A 21407-nucleotide genomic window follows, 5' to 3' on the forward strand; every position below is an offset into this window, starting at 1 on the left:
CCCATTTCCTAGATAATAGCATCCCCCACACATCAGGAATATCAATAACAATAACATCCATGAGGAGGGATATATCGGGATTCCTAGCTAAAGAAACCTTAAGGTCTTTGACTACCTTCCACTTCCACAGGTTTGGAATTAAAACCACACACCTTTTTGTATGGTCGAGTGATGTTGAGACCAAGTTGCTTCATAACAGTTAAAGGCATGTTATTTGCAGAAGCCCCTGAGTCTAACATACAATTGTGTAAGAAAAGGTCATTGACAGCCAAACTAAACAAGAAAGGTTCATGCCCAAGGTTTCGGTCAGGAATATGAATGTTTCGCAATTCACGGCTTCTTCGAATGATGTAGGCTCATTTTGAATGATAGTGCTCATAATGGTCAAGTATCCTTGATACTTGGTCGACTTCTTGCTTTCACGGAAAGTCCCCTTTGGTGCAACATGTCTCTCGGCATCTTCGAGAGTCTCCCTGAGCCACGAGGGCCTCTTCTTGGAGGAGGAGGGCTCTTGAGGAGGAGGATCAATAGGATCCATAGGTTCATGAACATCTGGCATCGTTTCATCTTCTTTTTCATCTTGCTTTCTGGTGTCAACTTCTTTATCCTTCTTTGGTATAGGAAGGTTGTCAACCTTGCTACGAGCCATATCTTCGTCAAAGGTGACATCATGAATTATCTCAATTTCCCTTTGACCAGCCACATAAATTCTACAGCCCTTAGAATTTTCACTATAGCCCACAAAGATTATTTTCTTTCCAGATACAACTAATTTGCTTCTTTTCACTTTCGGCACATGAAAGTATACAAGACTTCCAAAAATTCTAAAATGATAGACATCGGGTTTCTTACCAGTGAACATTTCTTCAGGAGTCTTGGAGTCCAATGCTTGATGAGGACATCAATTTTGAACATACACGGTGGTATTCACAGCATCGGCCCGTAGAAACTTCGGAAGCCTTTAATGATGAAGCATGGCACGAACAACTTCCATAATAGTACGGTTCTTCCTTTCAGCCGCACCATTCTGCTCAGGAGTGTATGGTATTGTGGTCTCCCTCTTAATGCGAGCTTCTCTGCAATAGTCATGGAATTCATTGGATTCATACTCGGTTCCATTATCAGTCCTCAATATCTCGATTCTCTTCTCCGAATGATTTTCGATCATGTCTTTGAAGTGACGGAACCAGGTGAACACTTCATCCTTCTTTTTCAATAAGTAGATCCAAATCTTGCGAGAATAATCATCCGTAAAAGTGAGATAATATAAATACCCTCCCAAAGAGTTTACGGGCATCATACCAGATATGTCAGAGTGGATCAACTGCAATATATCAGTGGTCTTGCTATTACTAGATGGGAATGGTCCGCTTGTAAGTTTTTCTTCAGCACATCTCGGACATATACCTTCATGCTTTAGTTTGAACTCGGGCATACCTGTGACCATTTGTCTCACATCGGGAAGAGCCTTATAATGAAGATGGGCAAACCTCCGGTGCCATAGTTCAGATTGTAGAGATGTGTTGCAAGACATGGCCCCCAATGGACTTCCTCCAACTTGATACAAAGTGTCAACTCGGAACCCAAGAGTAAAAGCATCTTTAAAATTCTTTTTCAAAACACGTACCTTTCCATCGATAAATGCCACCTTGTAACCTTTGTCTTCCATTGTCGAAATGGACACCAGGTTCTTCTTGAGATCAGGTACATATAGAACTTCTTGTAAATGAATTGTGTTACCCTGATTCAATTCAAGGGTAACATTCCCTACGCCTTTTACGGGATAGGTGGCATTGTCTCCAAGAATAATCTCCAAGTTTGTCTCCTTCTCTATCAAATTAGAGAGAGCTTCCTTGTATCCGGTGAAGTGCTTTGAAGCACCACTATCAATAAGCCAATTCCCCAAGGTGTTTGGAGGAGAGGTAGTGGAGAGGGCCAATATAAGATAATACTCCTTTTGCTTATTTTTAGCAACATTTGATTCTTCATACTTGGAGTTCCTTGCTTTCTTAGAAGGTTGACCATTTCCATGATGTCCCACATTCCTTTTTCCTTTGCCATTGAACCTGCCATTCCTTTGATTGTTGTTGTTGAAGTTGCCCCTGGAGTGATTGTGATCATCATCATGAGATGTGTCCCTTCTATTTGGACACTCCCTGGAATAGTGGCCAAACTTATTGCAAACAAAGCACCTGCCCTTCCTTCCACCCTTAGATCCGAGCTTTCCATTGAAATGATCTTTAGACCCAACATTATTTCTCCTTTTGGCATGAGCAAAGAAAGCAGTGGGGTTGCCTCTATTAGAAGGCATTTCTTGCTCCACCATTCTTGTTTCTTCTTGACATCAATTCTTCAAATCCCAGAATTCGATCATTATTGAGAATAATGGTTCTAAATATATACCACTCAGGTGGGAGCCCTCCAAGGGTAGTGATAGTAAGTTCCCTGTCAGGAATGACTTCTCCAATTGATAGAAGATCATTCTAGATCTCAGTGATCCTTAAGAAGTAGGATTGAATATCCTCGTCCTTGCCCTTCTTAATATCCTTCAACTTATTTTTGAGGAACAAAACTTGATTTGCATCACTAACCTTGAACATGCTTACCAATCTGTCATAGATCTCCTTGGAGGTGTTCAAATTGGAGATGTAGGCCACCAAACGCTTGTCAATGGAATCTTTGATAATTTTCTTCGCTTTGACTTCAGCCTTGGTGTACTTGTTCTTTGTAGCAGCCAGTGCATTTGATGGAGGCTCAGGGATTTTACCCTTCATATAATCCAACACTTCTTGTTCTTCCAATGTCAAATCAAGAGACATCTTCCATCCGTGATAGTCAGACTTTTCACGGAGCTTGTCTTCAGTTGGGAAGTGGGATGAGGAACCCATTGAGCCTTTTGTCCTTTCCAACTGTCTTTGGTGATTGCTCTTTCACTCTTGCTTGGGTTTTGTCTTCACCTCAGCTCTGATACCATGTTAACTTTTGGTATGTTCTATGCTTAAGAGCAATTTACTTCAATTTCATATTAGCCCAATATCAATTTCCAGTTTAGCAATCACATCAACATGATAGTAAAATGCAACAACATAAACAGTAAAAGACAAGCCAAGACAAGAGGACACAAGATGTGGCACCAACCAGAGACAAACCCGAATGTGGGGAAACCCTTGATCAATTCTTCTTATAATCTTCAATAGTTCAGCAGAGAGAGATAGTACAAATATACAAATATGATATTTTATGACAGCAACATCAAACCCTAACCAACAAAGTCAAAGCTGGTCAAACAGGTTAGATTTGACCTCCAATGAAGCTTGGTCAAAGCTCAGTCAACTCAGCCTTCAACAACAAGAAGTATCAGCCCAAAACAGTCCGAAAATCCCAGTCAAACATTAGTCAATTGCAGTCAAGCCTGCGTCCAGCCCTAGCACAGTCAACGCTAGTCAACACAGGGTCAAAGAGGTTGTCCAGAAGTGCGGCCTGCCAAGAAGAGGCAGCCTAACCTAATCCACAATCAAAGAAGAATCAACGTTGTCCAAATAACCTTCCTACAACTTTGGTCAAACTCGGTCAATGCAGCGCTAAACAGAAAACAATCTCCTTCCTTTCGCATGTGTGAGAGAAGCTGCTCCAGATATGCGTACCCAAACAAGAGAGGAGAGAGAAGGATGTGAGTATGAGATGGTGAAATAATGCCATGAGGTCTCCTCCTTTTATATGTAACGTTGATGTTAAGTTGGGGGTGAAAATCACTGTTTTTCTTGCTGGCCGACCTTGACAAATTGTCAATAATATAAATAAATTCATATCTCCATATATACATGTCGGAATCGGATGATCTTTAGATCAATCCTACACCTCTCGAAGAGAGGAATCCAAGAAAAATATCAGCTGCCATAAATAAGGTGACCCATATAGAGTTTGGCCCTAGTTGCCAATTTTAACACGGTTTAGATCCGAGGGGGTTGCGTTTCCTGCAACATTGGATGGGACACCTACACTACAAAGCTCTCCCTATGTTGTAGAGAATGGTTATAAGTTTTCTAGAGATCAGGGTGAAGCCGGATGGAGTGTGGAAAGGGTGTGCACTTGGCAAGCATGCCAAGGATGCGTATCGTCACAGCGAGACCAGGTCTAAGGACTAGAAGAGAGATCCAAAATCACTAGTGTTTGCAGTGGCAAGTTTTTGTTTTTAACGGCAGGGGGATTATTTTTAACTTTTGCAGTTGTGTTTTGTGGCCGTGGTTGATTTGTGAAGATGGCATCATTGAGTAGTTTGCGATATGAAGATAGGTTGGATGGGGCTGCTAATTTCAGTCCTTAGAAGGAGCGAATTACCATGATTTTGAAAACGAATGGTTTATGGGATCTTGTGGACACAAACATTCAGGTTTCTCCAGATCCAAACCTTCTAGCAGAGCATAGTCTCAAAGATATGAAAGCAAGGTTTATAATTTTGGATGGTGTGAGGGATCACATAATTCCTCACATATCAGGGAAGGACACTAGACGTCAAATGTGGGTAGCTCTAACTGATATTTATAAGAGCACAAATGATAACAATAAAATGGTGTTGCGGGAGAAATTAAACATCAGGATGAACAGATCTGAGACTGTAACATATTATCTCATGAGGACCTAATAGGGTTGTGATGAGCTTGCAACTATTGGGGAAACTGTGATTTATTCAGAGTTGGTGAAAGTTGCTTTGAAGAGTTGCGTTAAGCATTGGACCACCTTTGTGGATAGGATTCTTGCTAGGCAACAATTTCCTGATTAGATTGTAATATCCCTAAGGAAAATTTACAGTAATAAAGCATGCATAGTAAAAATACACAGAAAAATCGGCACACAAATCAGACCACGATATAGAGCCAAAAACTGCGTTGTGCTAAGCCATTTTATTATGAAAGTATGGGGCTACAATCTGATGGATGGAAAGTGTACACCTGGGCTTGCCCAAGGCAAGCTAGCAAAGTCCAAGTGATGAAGACAAGTCCCCCAAAACTGTTGACGAATCTCTACCTTGTTCTGCGCTGAACTGCTTAGAAAATGAGCTGTTCGCTGTAAACAATGGTTGCTAGGGCCTCCTTCAGTGCTCAGAAAATTCCAAGAAATTAACCCTGGACATTCCACCAATAACCCACAAAAGCCCACAAAGGCATTGGCCAAATGTTGACCTTGGAATTTCGACCCAATTTCCCCTAGCTCCTGCTGCTGTTGGGTATTTCGACCCACCTGTAAATTTTGCTGCTGAGTGTCCCCAAAATGGCTGAAATCTTCAGCAATTCTCCTTCCCGAACTCCCCCACAAATCTCAACCCCAAACGCCCTTCTCTCCTTAAGTCCCACATGTGGTATGAACAAGGACAACGCAGTCCCTACACTGTTGCTGCTGGAACTCCTCCACACTCCTGCTACATTGCTTCCGAATCGATCTGAAAAGGATAAGACTCGCTCCTTAGGCTGGCACTCAAAGTCCACCGAAGCAAGGGGTGAGATTTCCCCTGGAAACCTCTTGTGCTCAACAACACTTGCAAACTTGGCTTCAACTCAAGCGTGCTAGTCTAAGAGGAAACTCAAATGATCAATACTGCCCAAACGTGATTGCCTCCTCTTTTGTCAAAGTGCCTCCCAATTTCCCATGTGAGCCCAACCATCGACTTTCCCCCACCAGTTTCCCTCCAAAAACTGCGTACTTCCTATGGGTATGAAATCGATTCCCCGGGGCTAGCTCCAGCTCATATGCTAATTCCCCAACTCTCTTGGTGACTTTGTAGGGCCCATAAAAGCGAGGCTTGAGCTTCTCGGCCCCCTTCTGTTTGAGTGTCGACTGCCTATACGATTGAAGCCTCAAGAAAACCAAATCCCCAACCTCAAACTGCCTCTCTACTCGGCCTCTGTTTGCCTAGAACTTGTACTGGTTTTGCGCAGTCTACAGGTTATCTTTGAGAGCCCGCAAGATATCTTGGCTTTCCTGTGTACAATCCTTGGCCCTAGGGGCCATGTTGTCTCCAAACATCACGTCAGCAAAAGTTAATGCATCGTAAATGTACAAAGCTCTGAATGGGGACATACTTATGGAAAAGTGGTATGTTGTGTTGTAGCAGTACTTGCCCAAATGCAACCACCATATCCATGCACGCTAATGGCCCGTCACATAGTTGCGTGGGTAACCCTCTAACCATTTGTTGAATATCTTCATCTGCCCATCAATTTGGGGGTGATAACTAGTACTCAGAGTGAGCTCTGTTCCCACTAGTTGAAATAACTCTTGCCAAAATTCCCCCATAAACTAGTTGTCCCGATCACTGACAATGGCCTTCGGAAGACCATGAAGCCGAAATACTTACCTAAAAAACAGTTTGGCCACCTGTGAGGCTGAAAACTGGGCTGAGATAGCGAAAAAGTGGGAAAACTTCGTCAATCGGTCTACCACCACGTATATGCAGTCCTTGCCCTGAACTGTGGGCAACCTGGTAATAAAATCCATCGACACACTCTCCCATTTCACCTCAGTGATAGGAAGAGGCTGTAGCCACCCATCAGGGTGCGTCTGCTCACCCTTGTTCCTTTGCATGTGTTACACTCCCGAACATGCCTCAGAACATCATCCTTAAAGACCTGTTACCACTCAAACTAGCAGGGGACCTAAAAGGGGTTCCTAAGAGGGCAACTGCTAGGTCAAGGGCAACGGTGGAGGCTTAGCCCACTATCACCACAACTAAGTCTGCCTGCTCTTAACAAACTTTCATTGATGGGAGGAGTCTCGGTGGTGTAGGGATCACTTTGTAAAGTAGATGTCAATGGATAAGTGAGGAGTGAACCTGAAAACCATTTCCCAAGGATGGAGTGAGGAATGGAACTTGCTTGCTCTTTAAGCAAGGGACTTCGTCGACCAGGGGTAAGGGGCGAGGATTGGAGGGTTGAGGGAGAAAGGATAGGCTTATAAAGGAGTTCTCAATCCCTGTGATCTTTGGAAACTTGGATTCCCAAATGGTCCTTGACAAATAGTCTTTATGGAGAAGTGGGACCACACGGGGCCAAGTGGACCTAGCCCAGGTTTGGGGATGGAATGCAGCAACCAATGATGTTCCTATCCTAGACAAAGTGAGGGGAAAGGACCAAACACGAATATTAACTTCAAAAGGTCGAATTGATCCGATTGAGGTCTAGCCTTGGGGATGCTTAGGAAAAATTCAATCTTAGATTTAGGGCTTAGAATTGCCTCAAAATTGGAGGAGAGGGAGAGGACCCACCAGCGCAGTAGCCTGTAGGAGATCGAAGTTTTTCCTTGGGTCAATTCCTGGGAAATTGATGCCCTAGGTGACCTAATGGGGCTAGACTTGGGGAAAAAGGGGAAAATAGTAAAAAGAAGGTTAAAATGATCACCCCTTTAAGGGACCAGTGCCTAATTCACTTGGGGATATGGAGTCAAAGATGATAATGAGTAAGAACTTGGTTTCTTGATCAAGGAGGCCCGGAAAGTCAACTTCATCCAGTGTTGGGGGAAAGACAAGAAAATTGACCTTCAAGCATTTATAATTCAAAGCAAACGATGCAAGCTTATCGAGACAAATAATCTCTAGGACATTTCATTCATATAACATTGGCCCATACATTAAACTAAAACATGCTCAATTCCACATTTCAATTATGCAACAACTAGCCCTAATTTTAGCAGTATGCAACAACAAGAATAATAACATCAAAATTCACTTACAACGTTATAGAGTATATCCAACCAACATTTTGTTCACAAGACAACTCCAAGACAAGATAAATAGCCCAAATCATACGTCAAAATTCATCCATCTCCAAAAAAATCCTCCAAGGAAAAAATGCGAAGTTCTCTATGATTAGAGAGATCCCAAGTCAAGTGATGATCCAAATGAATGTATCTAACATCAATATATAGCCTCCTAAGGAGTTCGAATTAGCCTATGATTTTAATTATGGAATCATGAGTCCTTTTCTTATTCAGTATTTAAATGTTTTGCTTACAAAATTCGAATATGTTATGTTGTACTTTTATAGATATGAGATGATGTTATGAACTATTGCATATATTGTGGTTTTTATAACTTATAAGGATTGGAATTGTCATTAGTTTTTTTTTGTGCTTAAAATTTACCATATTTTAACGTTTTCTTGTATTTTGACGAGTCTTATATGAGTCTTATAAGGGTCATTCCTAAGTCTTATACGAGTCGACGAGGTAATGCTGTGACGAGTCTTATACGAGTATGAGTTGTGCAACATTGATTGGAATGCTAGAAAACCTCTTGAGAATTTCTCCGGAAATTCTCACTACTGAAAACCCTCTAGTCGATGTCTCCCTAGCTTCAACTACACCCTTATTGAATCATTGCAGCTGGGTAGTCGAATTGCTTGAATTCCTTTAATATTTCAATATCTTCTCCAAACCCAATCAACTTGCGCTTATAATCTTTTGTTGGCCAACCAATGGCCATGATCACATCTCAATTGATGGCTAAGATCATCTTGACCCCATCAAGTGACTTTTCTGGAAGTCTCTAGAGAAAAATCGATTTCCCTCAATTAATTTGATTTAATTAACCAGTTTTCCTAAGTTAGACTTAGGAAATATTTAATTATTGGCTAATTAATCTAATTGAGGTGTTTCTAAGGCTTTTCTCGTGAAACCTTTTTTGGGTTTTGGAGATCTCGTGTTCCTTAGCCTCTTAGACACCATAGAGACTAGAACACTTGTCTGTTGCTACCAAAAACTAACATATGCTCTTAGCGAGGAAGTTGTCCTGCACTACTCCCATCTTCTCATGGAAGTAGACAAACTTTGCCTTACCCAAGGCCTTTGTGAGTATATCTGCAACCTGCTGATCTGTGGGAACATGCTGTAGCCGAATTGATCCACGCTGCACGCAATCTTTGATGAAGTGATACCGTATGTTGATATGCTTCGACTTATCATGAAACACTGGATTCGTAGGGAGGTTGATGCAACTCTGGTTATCACAGTAGATACTAGTCGACTCCATCTTCTGACCAAACAAACTCACTAGCAGCTTCCGAAGCCAGATAGCTTCACATGTGGCCATGTTAGCTGCCATGTATTCTGCCTCTACAAAACTCAGTGCCATAGACTTTTGCTCTCTACCTCATCAAGATACAATTCTTGATCCAACGCTGAAGCAACACCTTGATGTGCTTTTCCAATCCACTGAATTGCCTGCCTAGTTTGCGTTTATGTTGCAGGGAACATTGCCTAGGGGTTCGTTTCCGGTCGGAAACGAGGAAACTCGTACCGTACGACCTGGAAACTCGTTTTCGGCCGTACTGGCCCATTTCATGCTGGGGAAACGTGCCCAGTACGGTCGGAAACGAGTTTCCAGGCCATACGACAAAGTTTCCAATTAATACTTGACGTTTTCTTTTATTTTTAAAATTTTTTTCTCTTCTAATTTTTTATTGGGCGACTAAAATATCTTCTGGATGCTTCTAGACACCTCTCTCAAGTTATAAAAAAGAGGATTTTTTTGAGTGGGGCAGCGTAATGTTCAAGCCTATGGCCCTAGTGTTGATATGCAGTTCATGGTAATGTTAAATTCTTAAAGTAAAAGTGACGTTTTCCTTTATCTTTCATTTTCATCATCCTTTTACTTAAATTTTTAATATTACCATGAAATGACTCAGGATGTTTGAAAGTGGTTTTGCCCTCATTGGATTTCACATGGAGAAAGTAGAATTTTAGATCTCACTCAAAATCCAGCAGACTTATTTGTTTTTCAGGTTTTGAGGATTGGGGGAACTGCAATGTTTCCATTGGATTTTGTTATGTACTAGGGTATGGAACTTGTATTTAATCAAGAGAACCAAACCCTCTATGCAGGGGAGACTCCCAATAATCAAGAGCACCTAGGGTACTAGGGTATGGAACTTGTATTTAATCAAGAGCACTAAGGTTGTTCGACTATGTAGGAAGAGACTCCCAATCAAACACGAGACAAGAAATTAGAAATTTCTCGTGGCTGATTTTGGATATTGCTATTTTCATTATGTAATCATTCATGAGTAAATGTGATGTAAATTTAGAGACTTATAGTTTATGCATTGACAATTCACAATTTAATCATAATGTAATAAATTAGAATGTATCATGTATGCTTTATGATTGCACATATTTCTTAAATGTCATATATATATTGTTGGACACCTAATCCTAAATGGGTTAGTGTGGAAGCTGAATAAACTAAGTAGTCCAAGAGACCTTGGGATGTGGAACCCAATGGTCACATGTTGTACTATAAATGTATATCTCCTGTTAATAAAAAATGTACTCATGATTTATCATTCATATTGTTCTTGCTGCCCATGTGTGTTTAACATGGTATCAGAGTGGGCGTACTCCTGCCGTGCATAATTTCTTTGAACCATTTGTTTTATGAAAGTGTTGGATTTCAGTTATGAGCCTTAACTTGGTCGATTCGTGTATGGGTCAATTTCTGTGTTAAGAATTGAAATGATGAATTTGCTAGTATTTAATTTGCTGGTTTATAAGAGAAGAATTGTAATGTATGCTCTTCAAACGTTAGCAACAATTTGCTGTGTGTGCCTATGAGAGGAATTTTGTAATCGAAGTATGTTTTTTTCTCTTGGATGATGAGCGATATTTGTATTAAAAGATTGTAAGCTCTAAATGAGTATCGATTCATATCGACTTTGTTTGCACATGTTGAGGAAAGGCATTTGAAGCTGGTTGAATTGCATGAAATGGGCAATCACAATTAAACTAAATGACAACGTTGTTGAGGTTAATAAATCAATTTTTGTGCAATCGAATTTCATAACAGGAAGACAGGATTTGTTGGGTCGATTTTTGTTTGTGAGCATTATGCAGTGAATTCACACCTCGAGTTGCTTGGTAAAGTCGAGTGCTGAAGAATTACATCTGACAAAGTCATGAATTAAAGCAATTTAATTTGTTTTAGCACTAATTAATCGATGTGCAGAGGTTGATCTAGACACAGAATTTGTCAGGATTCTGTCTGTCCTGAATCGATGAAATAGTAATTATTTAATGCAGATGTGCAGAGGGGAGTTTTCAAAAGTCGACTTGTGTTTCAGCTGAGATGTAGAAAACAGCGTTGGAGCCGCGTTGGTGGTATCATGAGTATATTTGAAGGTTGCGCTGAAGGATGCAATTCTTGAAACTCTGCTGAGAACCATGGTGAATGCTGCCTAAAGTGAACGCTGTAATGGGAGCATGATTGTGTTTGATAAAATGTTTCAGTGAGTGTTTTTTATGGCCAATCATTGCAAAATTCGTTGGTAGTCATTGAACTGGTAGCCTGAGATTGGTACATGCGTTGAAGTTTTTATATGGCATATAAAAATCGTTGAATGACATTTATTGAATAGTGTTGGCCATGCTGCATTATGTGCATTTAAACAATGATGCCTCTTTAATCCGCATCAATTAAACACTGATCATTAAATTGTGGTTGAACTTTGCCTCTGCACTCAAAAATCGTGAATCATGCTACATTGAACTGTTTCTGGAATCTGTGTTAGTGTAACCCCTGCATACGTGGGTTGAATGGTGCGTTACGCTGCCAAAAGAACCGTTTGAGTGGTGGGTTGAATGGTGCGTTACGCTGCGTTAGTGGTTTGATGAACACCCAGAAGAACGTTTTGGTGTCAGAACTGTGTGATGAACGCCCAGCTCCCACTGTTTGATAAACGCTTGGTATTTCCTACTGTTACGCTTGGTTGCCTCCACTTGAGTTTTGATGTTGTCTATTACTTCGAATCCTCTCGCAGAATTGGCATTTTGGGCCTGCAGTCTTTTCTCTGGTAAACGTCGCGTTGTCATCCAATAAGATTGAACCATCGCACCCCTGCAAGGCAACCGAATCCAAATTTCACCATGATCAGACAAACAAGGTAGAAATGGTTGGGGATAGGTCATTATTTTCGACTAAATAAAACAGTTTCTTACATTGACGAAGCAATCGTGAAAGTGAAGGCGGACCAAGGACGCTCCCATTCTTTTCTCCTTAGCGACCGCTTGCTTCACCACTGATTTCACTATCGATGGCAACCTCAGACACGATTTGGCATAAAACGCTGAGCTCAGCTGCCCATTCACAGCATTTATATGTATTGTTACGCATCTGCTCATCGCAAATTTTTATATTGAGCCTATTGTAAAGCAACATCATCGTTCAATTCATTCTGTTGTAAATCAGTCCATCCATGCTCTTCAAAAGCTTTATCAACGATTAAAGAATTAAGAGACTTCATTTTCTTGCTCTTTGAGCGTCCAGGAGGCCTTCGTTTTGCAGGGGTTGCCTTCTTCGGCGTCGGCACTTTGTGTTCCGCGTCCTCATCACTAGAGGACTCAGACTGTTCATCTTCTGTGGAGGGCTGATAGTCATTATCCAGTTTGACTTTACCCTTTTGGGAAGTGGTTTTTTTCAGCTTTTTTGTTGCTGTTTTTTTTGGAAGGTGTGTGAATCTTCAGCAGTTCGTTTGTCTCCTGACTTGGATATATCTGAAGAAGTGTTGGTGTAGGTATTTCAAATAATTATTTTATTAATTTCGATACTTGCATTCGAAAGGAAGATAATCCACAAGGGTATTGCCTTTTGATAGCCATCATTTCTGCTTTGAAAGTGATTATGCTGGGGGATTTTTGGGAATGACAGAGTTCAATGTTCATAAGAATTAGGGACTGTTTATATTTGTAGCAATTTGGCATTATTTATGAGTTCAGTGGAAATTGTTTCAAGCCAAGACTATCCTTTGTAGATTGAATTGGTGTATTTTCTTAAAGGTTGTTCATATCAGAGATTGTTATTGAACTAGATTGAAGTTGTTGCTAGGACAAGTTCCCTTGGATTCAAGGCTGGTATAGGAAAATATCTGTTTGAGGCCTAAATTGCTTGTAGCTTTGTTGGAAGTTAAATTCTCAGGTGAATTGAAGAAAATTCATTTTTGAATGAGGAGTCTGTTTTCCGGATATCACCATTCTTTGTGTGTTGAATCTATTGCAAGCTGATTGATTTGAAGCTGTTGCCATAAGTTTATATAAAAGAACAATTGGTGTCCATCTTTTCCTCATTGTTTTACTATTTTTTGAGGTTAAAAATGGCTCCAATTGGTGCAATATTAGAGTTAGTGGACAATCTAATACTCTCTACTATGGATAATACAGTCAAAATCAGCAAGGATTTTCTCACTGATATTCATAGTTGTTTACAAGATGTACAGGAAAAGATCGATTTTTTGCAGCTTGAATCATAGCTACAACAAGAAGAGCTACATCAAAATAGACATCATTCTGAACCTGTTTTTGTTCAGAACATTGAGACAACGACCCATCAGCAGCAAGTCAATAATGTTACAGTTCATTCAAATAAAGCAATAGTGGTACATGCAGATGCAGAAACTCAGTCTGCACTTCCCAAGCCCATCATCAGACCTTGGGAACAACTTGTCCACAACAAGCACAGAATTGGTCTTGGATATGATAAGGACTTGTCCTTTCATATTCCAGACTACTCAAAGCCCATTCAGTTTCAGAGCGCTGGATTCATTCATGACAGTTCACCTGCTCCTTATGACAGTTCAACTTCAGCTGTTCCAGACTTTGCCCCTCTTCCACAGCATCAACAACAACAACAAAAACAACAGATCGTGAAATGCCAACACTGTGACCGAGTTGGCCATATGAAAGATCACTGTTTTGATCTTCATCCATGTAAGCACTATCATAAAACTAGTCATTCTTCACACAGATGCTTCAAAAACAAATGTCCTGCAAGAACAAAGATTCATCTTGGATGGATCGCTTCTTGGCAATGGGCATCAACAGCCAAGAAGATATTCCAAACACATGTCAGAACTTGTTTCAGAGTATTGAACAGTCTTGCAGTTGAATTTTCTCCATCATCTCACCTTGTATCTGACAGGGGGGAAATGATGGTCATCTACAAGCTTCAAAGTCACATCAAGCGAGCCTGAGCCACAACCTGCCACACCAGTTTCAGAGTTGTAGCCAGAGACAAAGATGCCTGTGAACATGCCTTCAGTTGGAAATCTGGGACACTTCATCTAGCAGAAGACTTCAGCTTCTTGCCAGTTTTGGAAGAATTCCAGGAACAAAATTGAGAACACTTCCTCTAGCAGAAAACTTCAGTTTCTTGCCAGTTTTGGAAGAGTTCCAGGAATTGCATTAAGCATTCCAGAGTTGTTGGTCATCCTTAAACCATCACAGGTTGAGACTTCCCTTTTCAGGTTGAAGTTCTCCCTTTTATGCGGGGTGAGACCTCCCTTTCATGGTTGAAGGTTTCCCTCTTCAAAACAATAGGAGCACTTCCTCTAGCAGAAGACTTCAGTTTCTTGCCAGTTTTGGAAGAGTTCCGGGAATTGCACTAAGGGTTCCAGTGTTGGTGGTCATCCTTAAACCACCGCCTTTTATGCCAACATTTCATAGAGCACATTCAGCCTAGTGCTGCCATGCATTTTTTGCACATTTTGTATTACAGCTCTCTTCTTGGACTCATACATAACCCTTCGGATTAAGGGGGGGAATGTTGGACACCTAATCCTAAATGGGTTAGTGTGGAAGCTGAATAGACTAAGTAGTCCAAGAGACCTTGGGATGTGGAACCCAACGGTCACATGTTGTACTATAAATGTATATCTCCTGTTAATAAAAAATGTACTCTCATGATTTATCATTCATATTGTTCTTGCTGCCCATGTGTGTTTAACATATATATATATATATTGTGTTTCCCCATTTCCAAAATTTCGGGGGGCCACGTTTCGTACCCGTTCCCGTTTTGGAAACTCGTACTCATTTCCCTGTATCGTGCAACTTAGGTTTGCATCTATATATCCACAAACCCTAACACCATCACCTCGAGTATACTTCAACCCATACTTGAATGTGCCGTGCAAAAAACTCAATATATGTGTCACCGTTGTCCAGTGTACCCTCTTAGGTTCCACCATAAACTGACTGAGAGTGTTGACTGTGAAACAAATGTCTGGCCTTGTGTTGACTAGATACATGAGTGAACCGATGAGATGCCTATACAAGGTTGGATCCAAATCTGCGTCCTCCGAAGCATCTATCTTCCTCTAGTTAGTATTAGTAATCATAGGCGTGGACATGGGTTTACAGTCCTGCATCCTGAACCCCTTCATGATCTCCATAGTGTATCTACCTTGACCAAGGAAGATCTCCTCGTTTGTCTGCCAATGTGATACCTCCAAACCTAGGAAGTAATGCATCGACCCCAAATCCTTCATCTCAAATTTCGTCGCCAGGTTCCTCTTATAGTCCTCTATGAGCCCTAATGACCCTGTAAAGAAGAGATCATCCACATACAATACTAGGACGAGTGGCTTACCTCCAAACATCAGATAATACAGATTGGAGTCTGCTTTGCTCTTCATGAAGCCCATCTGATGCAAGTCGCTGCCGATTCGACCATAGCATGCCCTGGGAACCTGTTTGAGCTTGTATAGTGCTCTCTTCAACCTGTGCACATGTATGCCTCTCTCATGTGTCTTGAAGCTCTCTCGTTGTTCGATATATACTTCTTCCTCTATCATCTCGTTCAAGAATGCTGTCTTGACATCTATCTGGTGAATCTGCCATATCATCTGCGTTGCTAGAGATATCACTGCTCGGATGTAACTTGTAAGTATATCTGGCCGCTGGTGCGAAGGTCTCCTCATAATCTATACCTTCCTTCTACGCATACCCTTTGGCCACAAACCTAACCTTATACTTCTCTACACTTCCATATGCAACGTACTTGATGTTATAGATCCATTTGGAGCCTACCCTTGACCTATCTACAGGTCTAGGCACGATCTCCCATACATCCTTTGTCATGATGGAGCTATACTCCTCCACCATGACATCCTGCCACACTTGATGTTGTGCATCCTCCTCATAGAGTCATAATTGGAAGGTTCAACAACTTGTGCCACCAATACCTGGTATTTGTCTAGCTATTTGCGCTCCCTCTTGCTCGTCCTAGGAGTCCCCATAAACTCTTGTGCATCCTTCAACGTTTGACGAACTTCTCTGCTGGTTCTACCACTAGTGGTGGGTGGTTCTGCTAGCTCCTCATCCTACCTCTACTACTCCGTCTACTGCGAACTCATTGGATACCCTCTACGTGAGCTGGTGCTCGTATTGGTAAACTATACTAGTACTCTGCTGACCCTATGACTGTCCCTGTTGCTGGACCAATGGAGCTTTTGCTGGCTCACTCTGATCACTTGCTGGCAACTCGCGAGATCTCCTGAAGGCCTTCTCCTCCATGAACTTCACGTCTCGTCTCACGATAATCCTCCTGCTGCTAGGAATATAGATCCTTTTATGCGTTTGAGGTTTCACTATACCCAATGAAGTACCCCTTCTCTACAATCTGATCTAACTTAGTGTGTTTCTCATTCGGCACATGGCAATATGCTCTACTACCAAAGATTCTGAAGTGACCAACCTCTAGTTTCTTCCCTGTGAGGACCTCTAGTGTTATCTTCCCCAGCGGCTTGTGAGGAACCTTGTTCTGTATGTGCATCGCTGTATGTGCATGCCTTTGCATATAGAAACTTGGGCATGTCTTGGTCATACAACATAGGCTTTGCTGCCCCAAATATAGACTTGTTCTTTTGCTCCACTACTCCATTATGTTGTGGATGGTATGGAGCTGTCCACTCCCTCCTAATGCCCTCCTTTGCACAAAACCATGAAGTCATTATCTGTGTACTCTCCTCCATTGTCTGTACGAAGCACCTTGATCTTTTTCCCTGTCATGCTTTCCACTAGAGCCTTGAACTCTTGGAAATGACTGAAGACCTCATCTTTGGTCTTCAAAAAATAGATCCAGGTCTTCTTGGAGTAGTCATTCAATGGCTGATTTTCATCTCTTTACCTTTCTCCCTTATTATTGGCAACAGTTATTCTTAAATATGAGAATTCAAAATTCCAAACTTTTCTAGAAAATACCTCGGTTGTACTAGCATGCACTATATATATAATGTTAAAAATTGTAAAACAATATATATATATATATATATATATACCTTTAAAATTTATAATGTTAAAAATTGTAATACAATTTAACATTACACGTTTAAAATTAACTATACATTACGGTGTAAAATTTACTGCACCATATCCAAGTCATTGTATTTGAGCTTTTCTATAAATTCGTCATATCCATGATTCCATACCTGTACCTGTATCCATATCCATCTGACTTGGCCTTTAGGGAGTTATTGCCTTGCAGTGCTGTGCATATTTTACTTTGAAGTTGCATCGTTAACTAATTCTGGCTATTGTGTATATTAAGTGAAAGGACTTGGCTACTTGAGTTAGTTCAAAGAACTGGGCAAGCTTTACTAAAGGTTTATTATAGAAACGTGTGGTTTAATGCTTAATCGAATGAAACCTTGTGGTTATTTCAGTGTCCATAATAAAATGGCTTGTTTTTATAACTGACATATCCATCAATTGAACTGGGTTCTAGTATGATCTGCAATAATTGTACTGATGTGATCCTGAAATTGGTGTAGTTTATGAGAATTATCTTGAAACTAGACCAAGTACACTTCTGAAAATATTTTCACATTAAGATTAACAGGTGTGAAAAATGATGGGGCAAAGCTATCTAATTCAATATTAAATTTGTTGCTTTACTTAATGTTTTATCTTTTATGTTAGGTTCTTAGCCACAAGGGATATGATGGTGCATTAGCTGATGTGTGGTCCTGTGGAGTCATTCTTTATGTATTAATGGCGGGATTTCTTCCGTTTGATGAGGATGACCTAACAAGTCTATATAGAAAGGTATGTTCTTACAAAGTCCCTTATTATCTATCCCACGCAAGAAAAATTGATGCTTGCAAAGATGAACAATGCGGAAAATAGTGGCATAAGATGCATGGAAGACAAAAATTAAGCAAGGGACCACATGATTTTATAAGTAGATTAAAGTTAGCTTTAACAGTCCAATACGAGTTATAGCATTGAATTTGTTTTGGGCATTAATACGGATCAAGTAGTTCTCACCATTAAGCTATTGCAACTTATATAGATTGAAGTGTCCCAAAACGCTTTTGGAATACCAGCATTGCACAGTTGAAGAATTCAAACTAGTTGATTCATCTCTAAGATGTTTTATGACAAAGATGCGCTCAATTTTCTTCTTGTGCTTTGTTCAAAGAGGACATGCTTATGTAGCATGACAGCGACACTTGCTTTTGTAGACCCAAGATTAAGGCTTATTCATTCACAAAACACTACCTGGCAACAGAAATTGTGTGCTAGATTGCAGATTCCTTTGGTTCTGTTATAGTCAAATCTCAGAAGCATTGTCTACTGAGAACTTTAATTTACATTTTATGTTCAAAATTCAAATACAGATAGGTTTGCAACCTTATTTTTTCTCAGCGGACATTATTTCTGCACTATTTACTTCTAATACTCGATTTTCATGAGGAAATGTTTTAGATCAATGAAGCAGAATTCTCATGCCCAACATGGTTTTCTCCTGGTGCCAAGTCTTTGATTTCTAGAATTCTTGATCCAGATCCACAGACTGTAAGTTTCTTGATATAATTGTTGACTTGTAATGCATTTGAAATTGTTTGAGATTTTCTTCTTGCACTTCAAGTTGCCAAAAAACCTGGTTGCAAAATTTTGTTTCATCACATAGATTAGTTCTTTATCTTCCTCAGCGCATACGAGTCAATGGTATCCGGGAAGATGATTGGTTCAGAAAGAATTATGTACCTGTCAGGCTTTATGAAGATGATAATGTTAACTTGGATGATGTGCAAGCAGTTTTTGATGACTCTGAGGTTTGTTAAGATCTCTTTCCGTTAATTTTTCTTGTCATGCCAAATATAATTTTCTTAGTGTAAAGAAGAAAAAATACATGAAAAATAAAAGCTTTGCTGGCACCTAGAATCCATTTTTGGCAAATGTAGAAAAAAAGTAAGCTCTGTTAACAGACATAAAAGAATATCAAATTTGATTTCAGAACAAAATGGAGAAAGGGCTGCTCTGAAGCTCAAATGTACCTGCTACAATCTTACAGACTGTAGTTACTGTCTATTGTATCTTTTCATTGAGTTCTCCACTATGCTTTTGGTATTAAGTTGGTAATTATTGGCTCTCTTTTTTGGTTGTATCCTCTGTACATAATTGAACCTAGAAAGGCCATTTTGAATAGATTGAGAATTTGTTTGCAATAATTGAGATTATAGTTTTTCTTTTCTGACCCAAAACATTGGATTGTATTAATAATTGACAACAATAATGTTAATCGATTGCTATATGGGCAGCAGACATTGTAAAGTAGATTTTATGATTTTGCAGGACCAATATGTAAGTGAGCAGAGAGAAGCAACAGAACTTGGTCCTTCAATGATGAATGCATTTGAGTTGATAATGCTCTCTCAAGGGCTCAATCTCTCAGCATTGTTTGAAACACACCAGGTTTGGTACCAGAAACATTTCTTGTGTCTTTTGCTGGTATATTCCATGCTTTTTCAAGACATTTAATTAAAAATATTATGTGATCTTTAACAAGTCAAAATCTTGCTTGATCCTTCCCTGTACAAGTAAACTCTTGAAGTTTTTAAACTACTCTTTCAATAGTGTTGTGACGTGCAAGCCATATCAATATAAATTTTTAATGTCCTTACAACTACAATACAACCTGTAATAACTCACAATAACTTAACGAAAGCCATTATCGTCACTCTCATTCTGCAAATACAGTAGAAACTAAGTCAAGTTTCAACTATCAGGTCCTCTGACCCTGATTTTTTGTTTCTAAATAAATTGAATAAAAAAGAAAAGATGGAAGGAAAAAATCTACACCTGGCAGCAGCTTCAACAACTGAACAAGTTTGAATTGAGTGACAAAGAAAGCTTAACATACGAAGGAGGAAAACTACTAGATTAACAAAATTTAAGTAACATGTTCTGGGAACTGAATAACAGCCTATACAATAAGGACATATATGCCAAATTCACAAAAGGAACATGCTTGGCAGACAAAAGTATTCAGAGTAGTTCAGATTTCAGATAGAATTGGAATTTTCCTAAAGGAGTAGAGACTCTTGAGATTGGTGCTAAGGTGGATATGCCAGTACACATTGTCTATGCAAGGAAGGTTAGTCTGTACCTGAGATGTGTGGGAGCCGCAACTGCCTGCTTTGCTCCTGAAACACACTTTGAGAGGGAGTGGCCTTAAAGCATTTCTGAAAGAATGCTTCTAGGTCTCTCCCTCCTCTGAGCATTTTTAGGGAGTGTGCTCTCAGGGGTTTGGGGTCCTCCTTGCCTCCATGGGAAGTGCTCTGGGAGTGCTGCTCCTATGGCCATTCAAAATGGTCCTTGAGTGCTCTCTGCATGCTAGATTAACATAATTTAAGTAACATGTTCTGGGAACTGAATAACAGCCTATACAATAAGGACATGTATGCCAAATTCACAAAAAGAACATGCTTGGCAGACAAAGGTTGAGAGATGGCGATGGCGAGGAGACGAAGAAAGCGACGGAACAAGGGTTAGGGTTTTCTGCAGACGACAACTTGAAGATTTCTTCGTTCCTCTGACCGGCTTTGTGCAGTCCCAGTGCCGTTTGTCTTCGTACGGCCACACCCGTTTTGTCCCCCTGCCGTTCACCGTCACGGGATAGCATATTCCCTGCTCCCTCCACCATTTCTCCTACTCTCCACCTACTTCCCAACCACAACAGCGACGGGCACTGAATTTTTCGAGGCGGCAGCTGGCGCGGTTTTGTTGGAACAGTTATGGAGGACTTGGTTGATTGCTCGGAGGACCCACTGGAGGGCACCCCCATCTGGGCAACTCCGCAATCAAACCCGCTGGTCCTGCACCATTTCACCAACGAGCTTTCGGAGGAGCTTGAAGCGCTGCCATCCTTCTCTGGCCCCTCGACCTTGGCTGCTACCCATCCTATGCCCTCCCTCGCCTGGCCGCCTTTCCCTCTCGCTCCTAAGCCACAGTCGGCTCAAACCCCTGCTTTCAGCACTGAAGGTACCACTCTAGCTGGCACTTCCTCTGGACTAGCCTCTTTCCCCCCGTCTGCAAGCTCTAATTACCTCCCATCGACCCATGCAGGCCTCTCCCCCAGGATCCCAGTGGCCTTTACCTCCACGGTGCCACCCTTAGGCAGTTTCACTCAGATCCTCCCGATCACCGAAGCCTTCCTTGTGAGCTATTCCTTGGAGCCACCAAACCCTAACCCTCCCACAACCCCGACACCGAGTGACCCTCCACAGTTTCAGTTTGAGGCAGGGTTTCGACCTGTAAAGGAGCAAAGGTGTGTTAAGACAAGAGCAAAGGAAGCACTCCTCTGCTTG

General features: G+C 40.8%; 1 protein-coding gene across 2 annotated transcripts in view; it reads left to right on the top strand.

The window, feature by feature from the left end:
* The window catches only part of LOC149220926 (CBL-interacting serine/threonine-protein kinase 8-like), a 276424-nt gene that overhangs the window by 110566 nt on the left and 144451 nt on the right, over window positions 1-21407 (top strand). For both annotated transcript variants that reach the window (XM_089384950.1, XM_089384949.1), the window contains exons 7-10: window positions 17734-17859; window positions 18523-18612; window positions 18750-18872; window positions 19393-19512. In XM_089384950.1, coding sequence (XP_089241076.1) covers window positions 17734-17859; window positions 18523-18612; window positions 18750-18872; window positions 19393-19512 — 459 coding nt within the window. The remainder of the gene's footprint in view (window positions 1-17733; window positions 17860-18522; window positions 18613-18749; window positions 18873-19392; window positions 19513-21407) is intronic.

Source organism: Pinus tabuliformis, chromosome Q (assembly GCF_031772625.1).
Source record: "Pinus tabuliformis cultivar Carrire ecotype Pingquan chromosome Q, CPIR1, whole genome shotgun sequence".
Classification (NCBI taxonomy): domain Eukaryota; kingdom Viridiplantae; phylum Streptophyta; class Pinopsida; order Pinales; family Pinaceae; genus Pinus; species Pinus tabuliformis.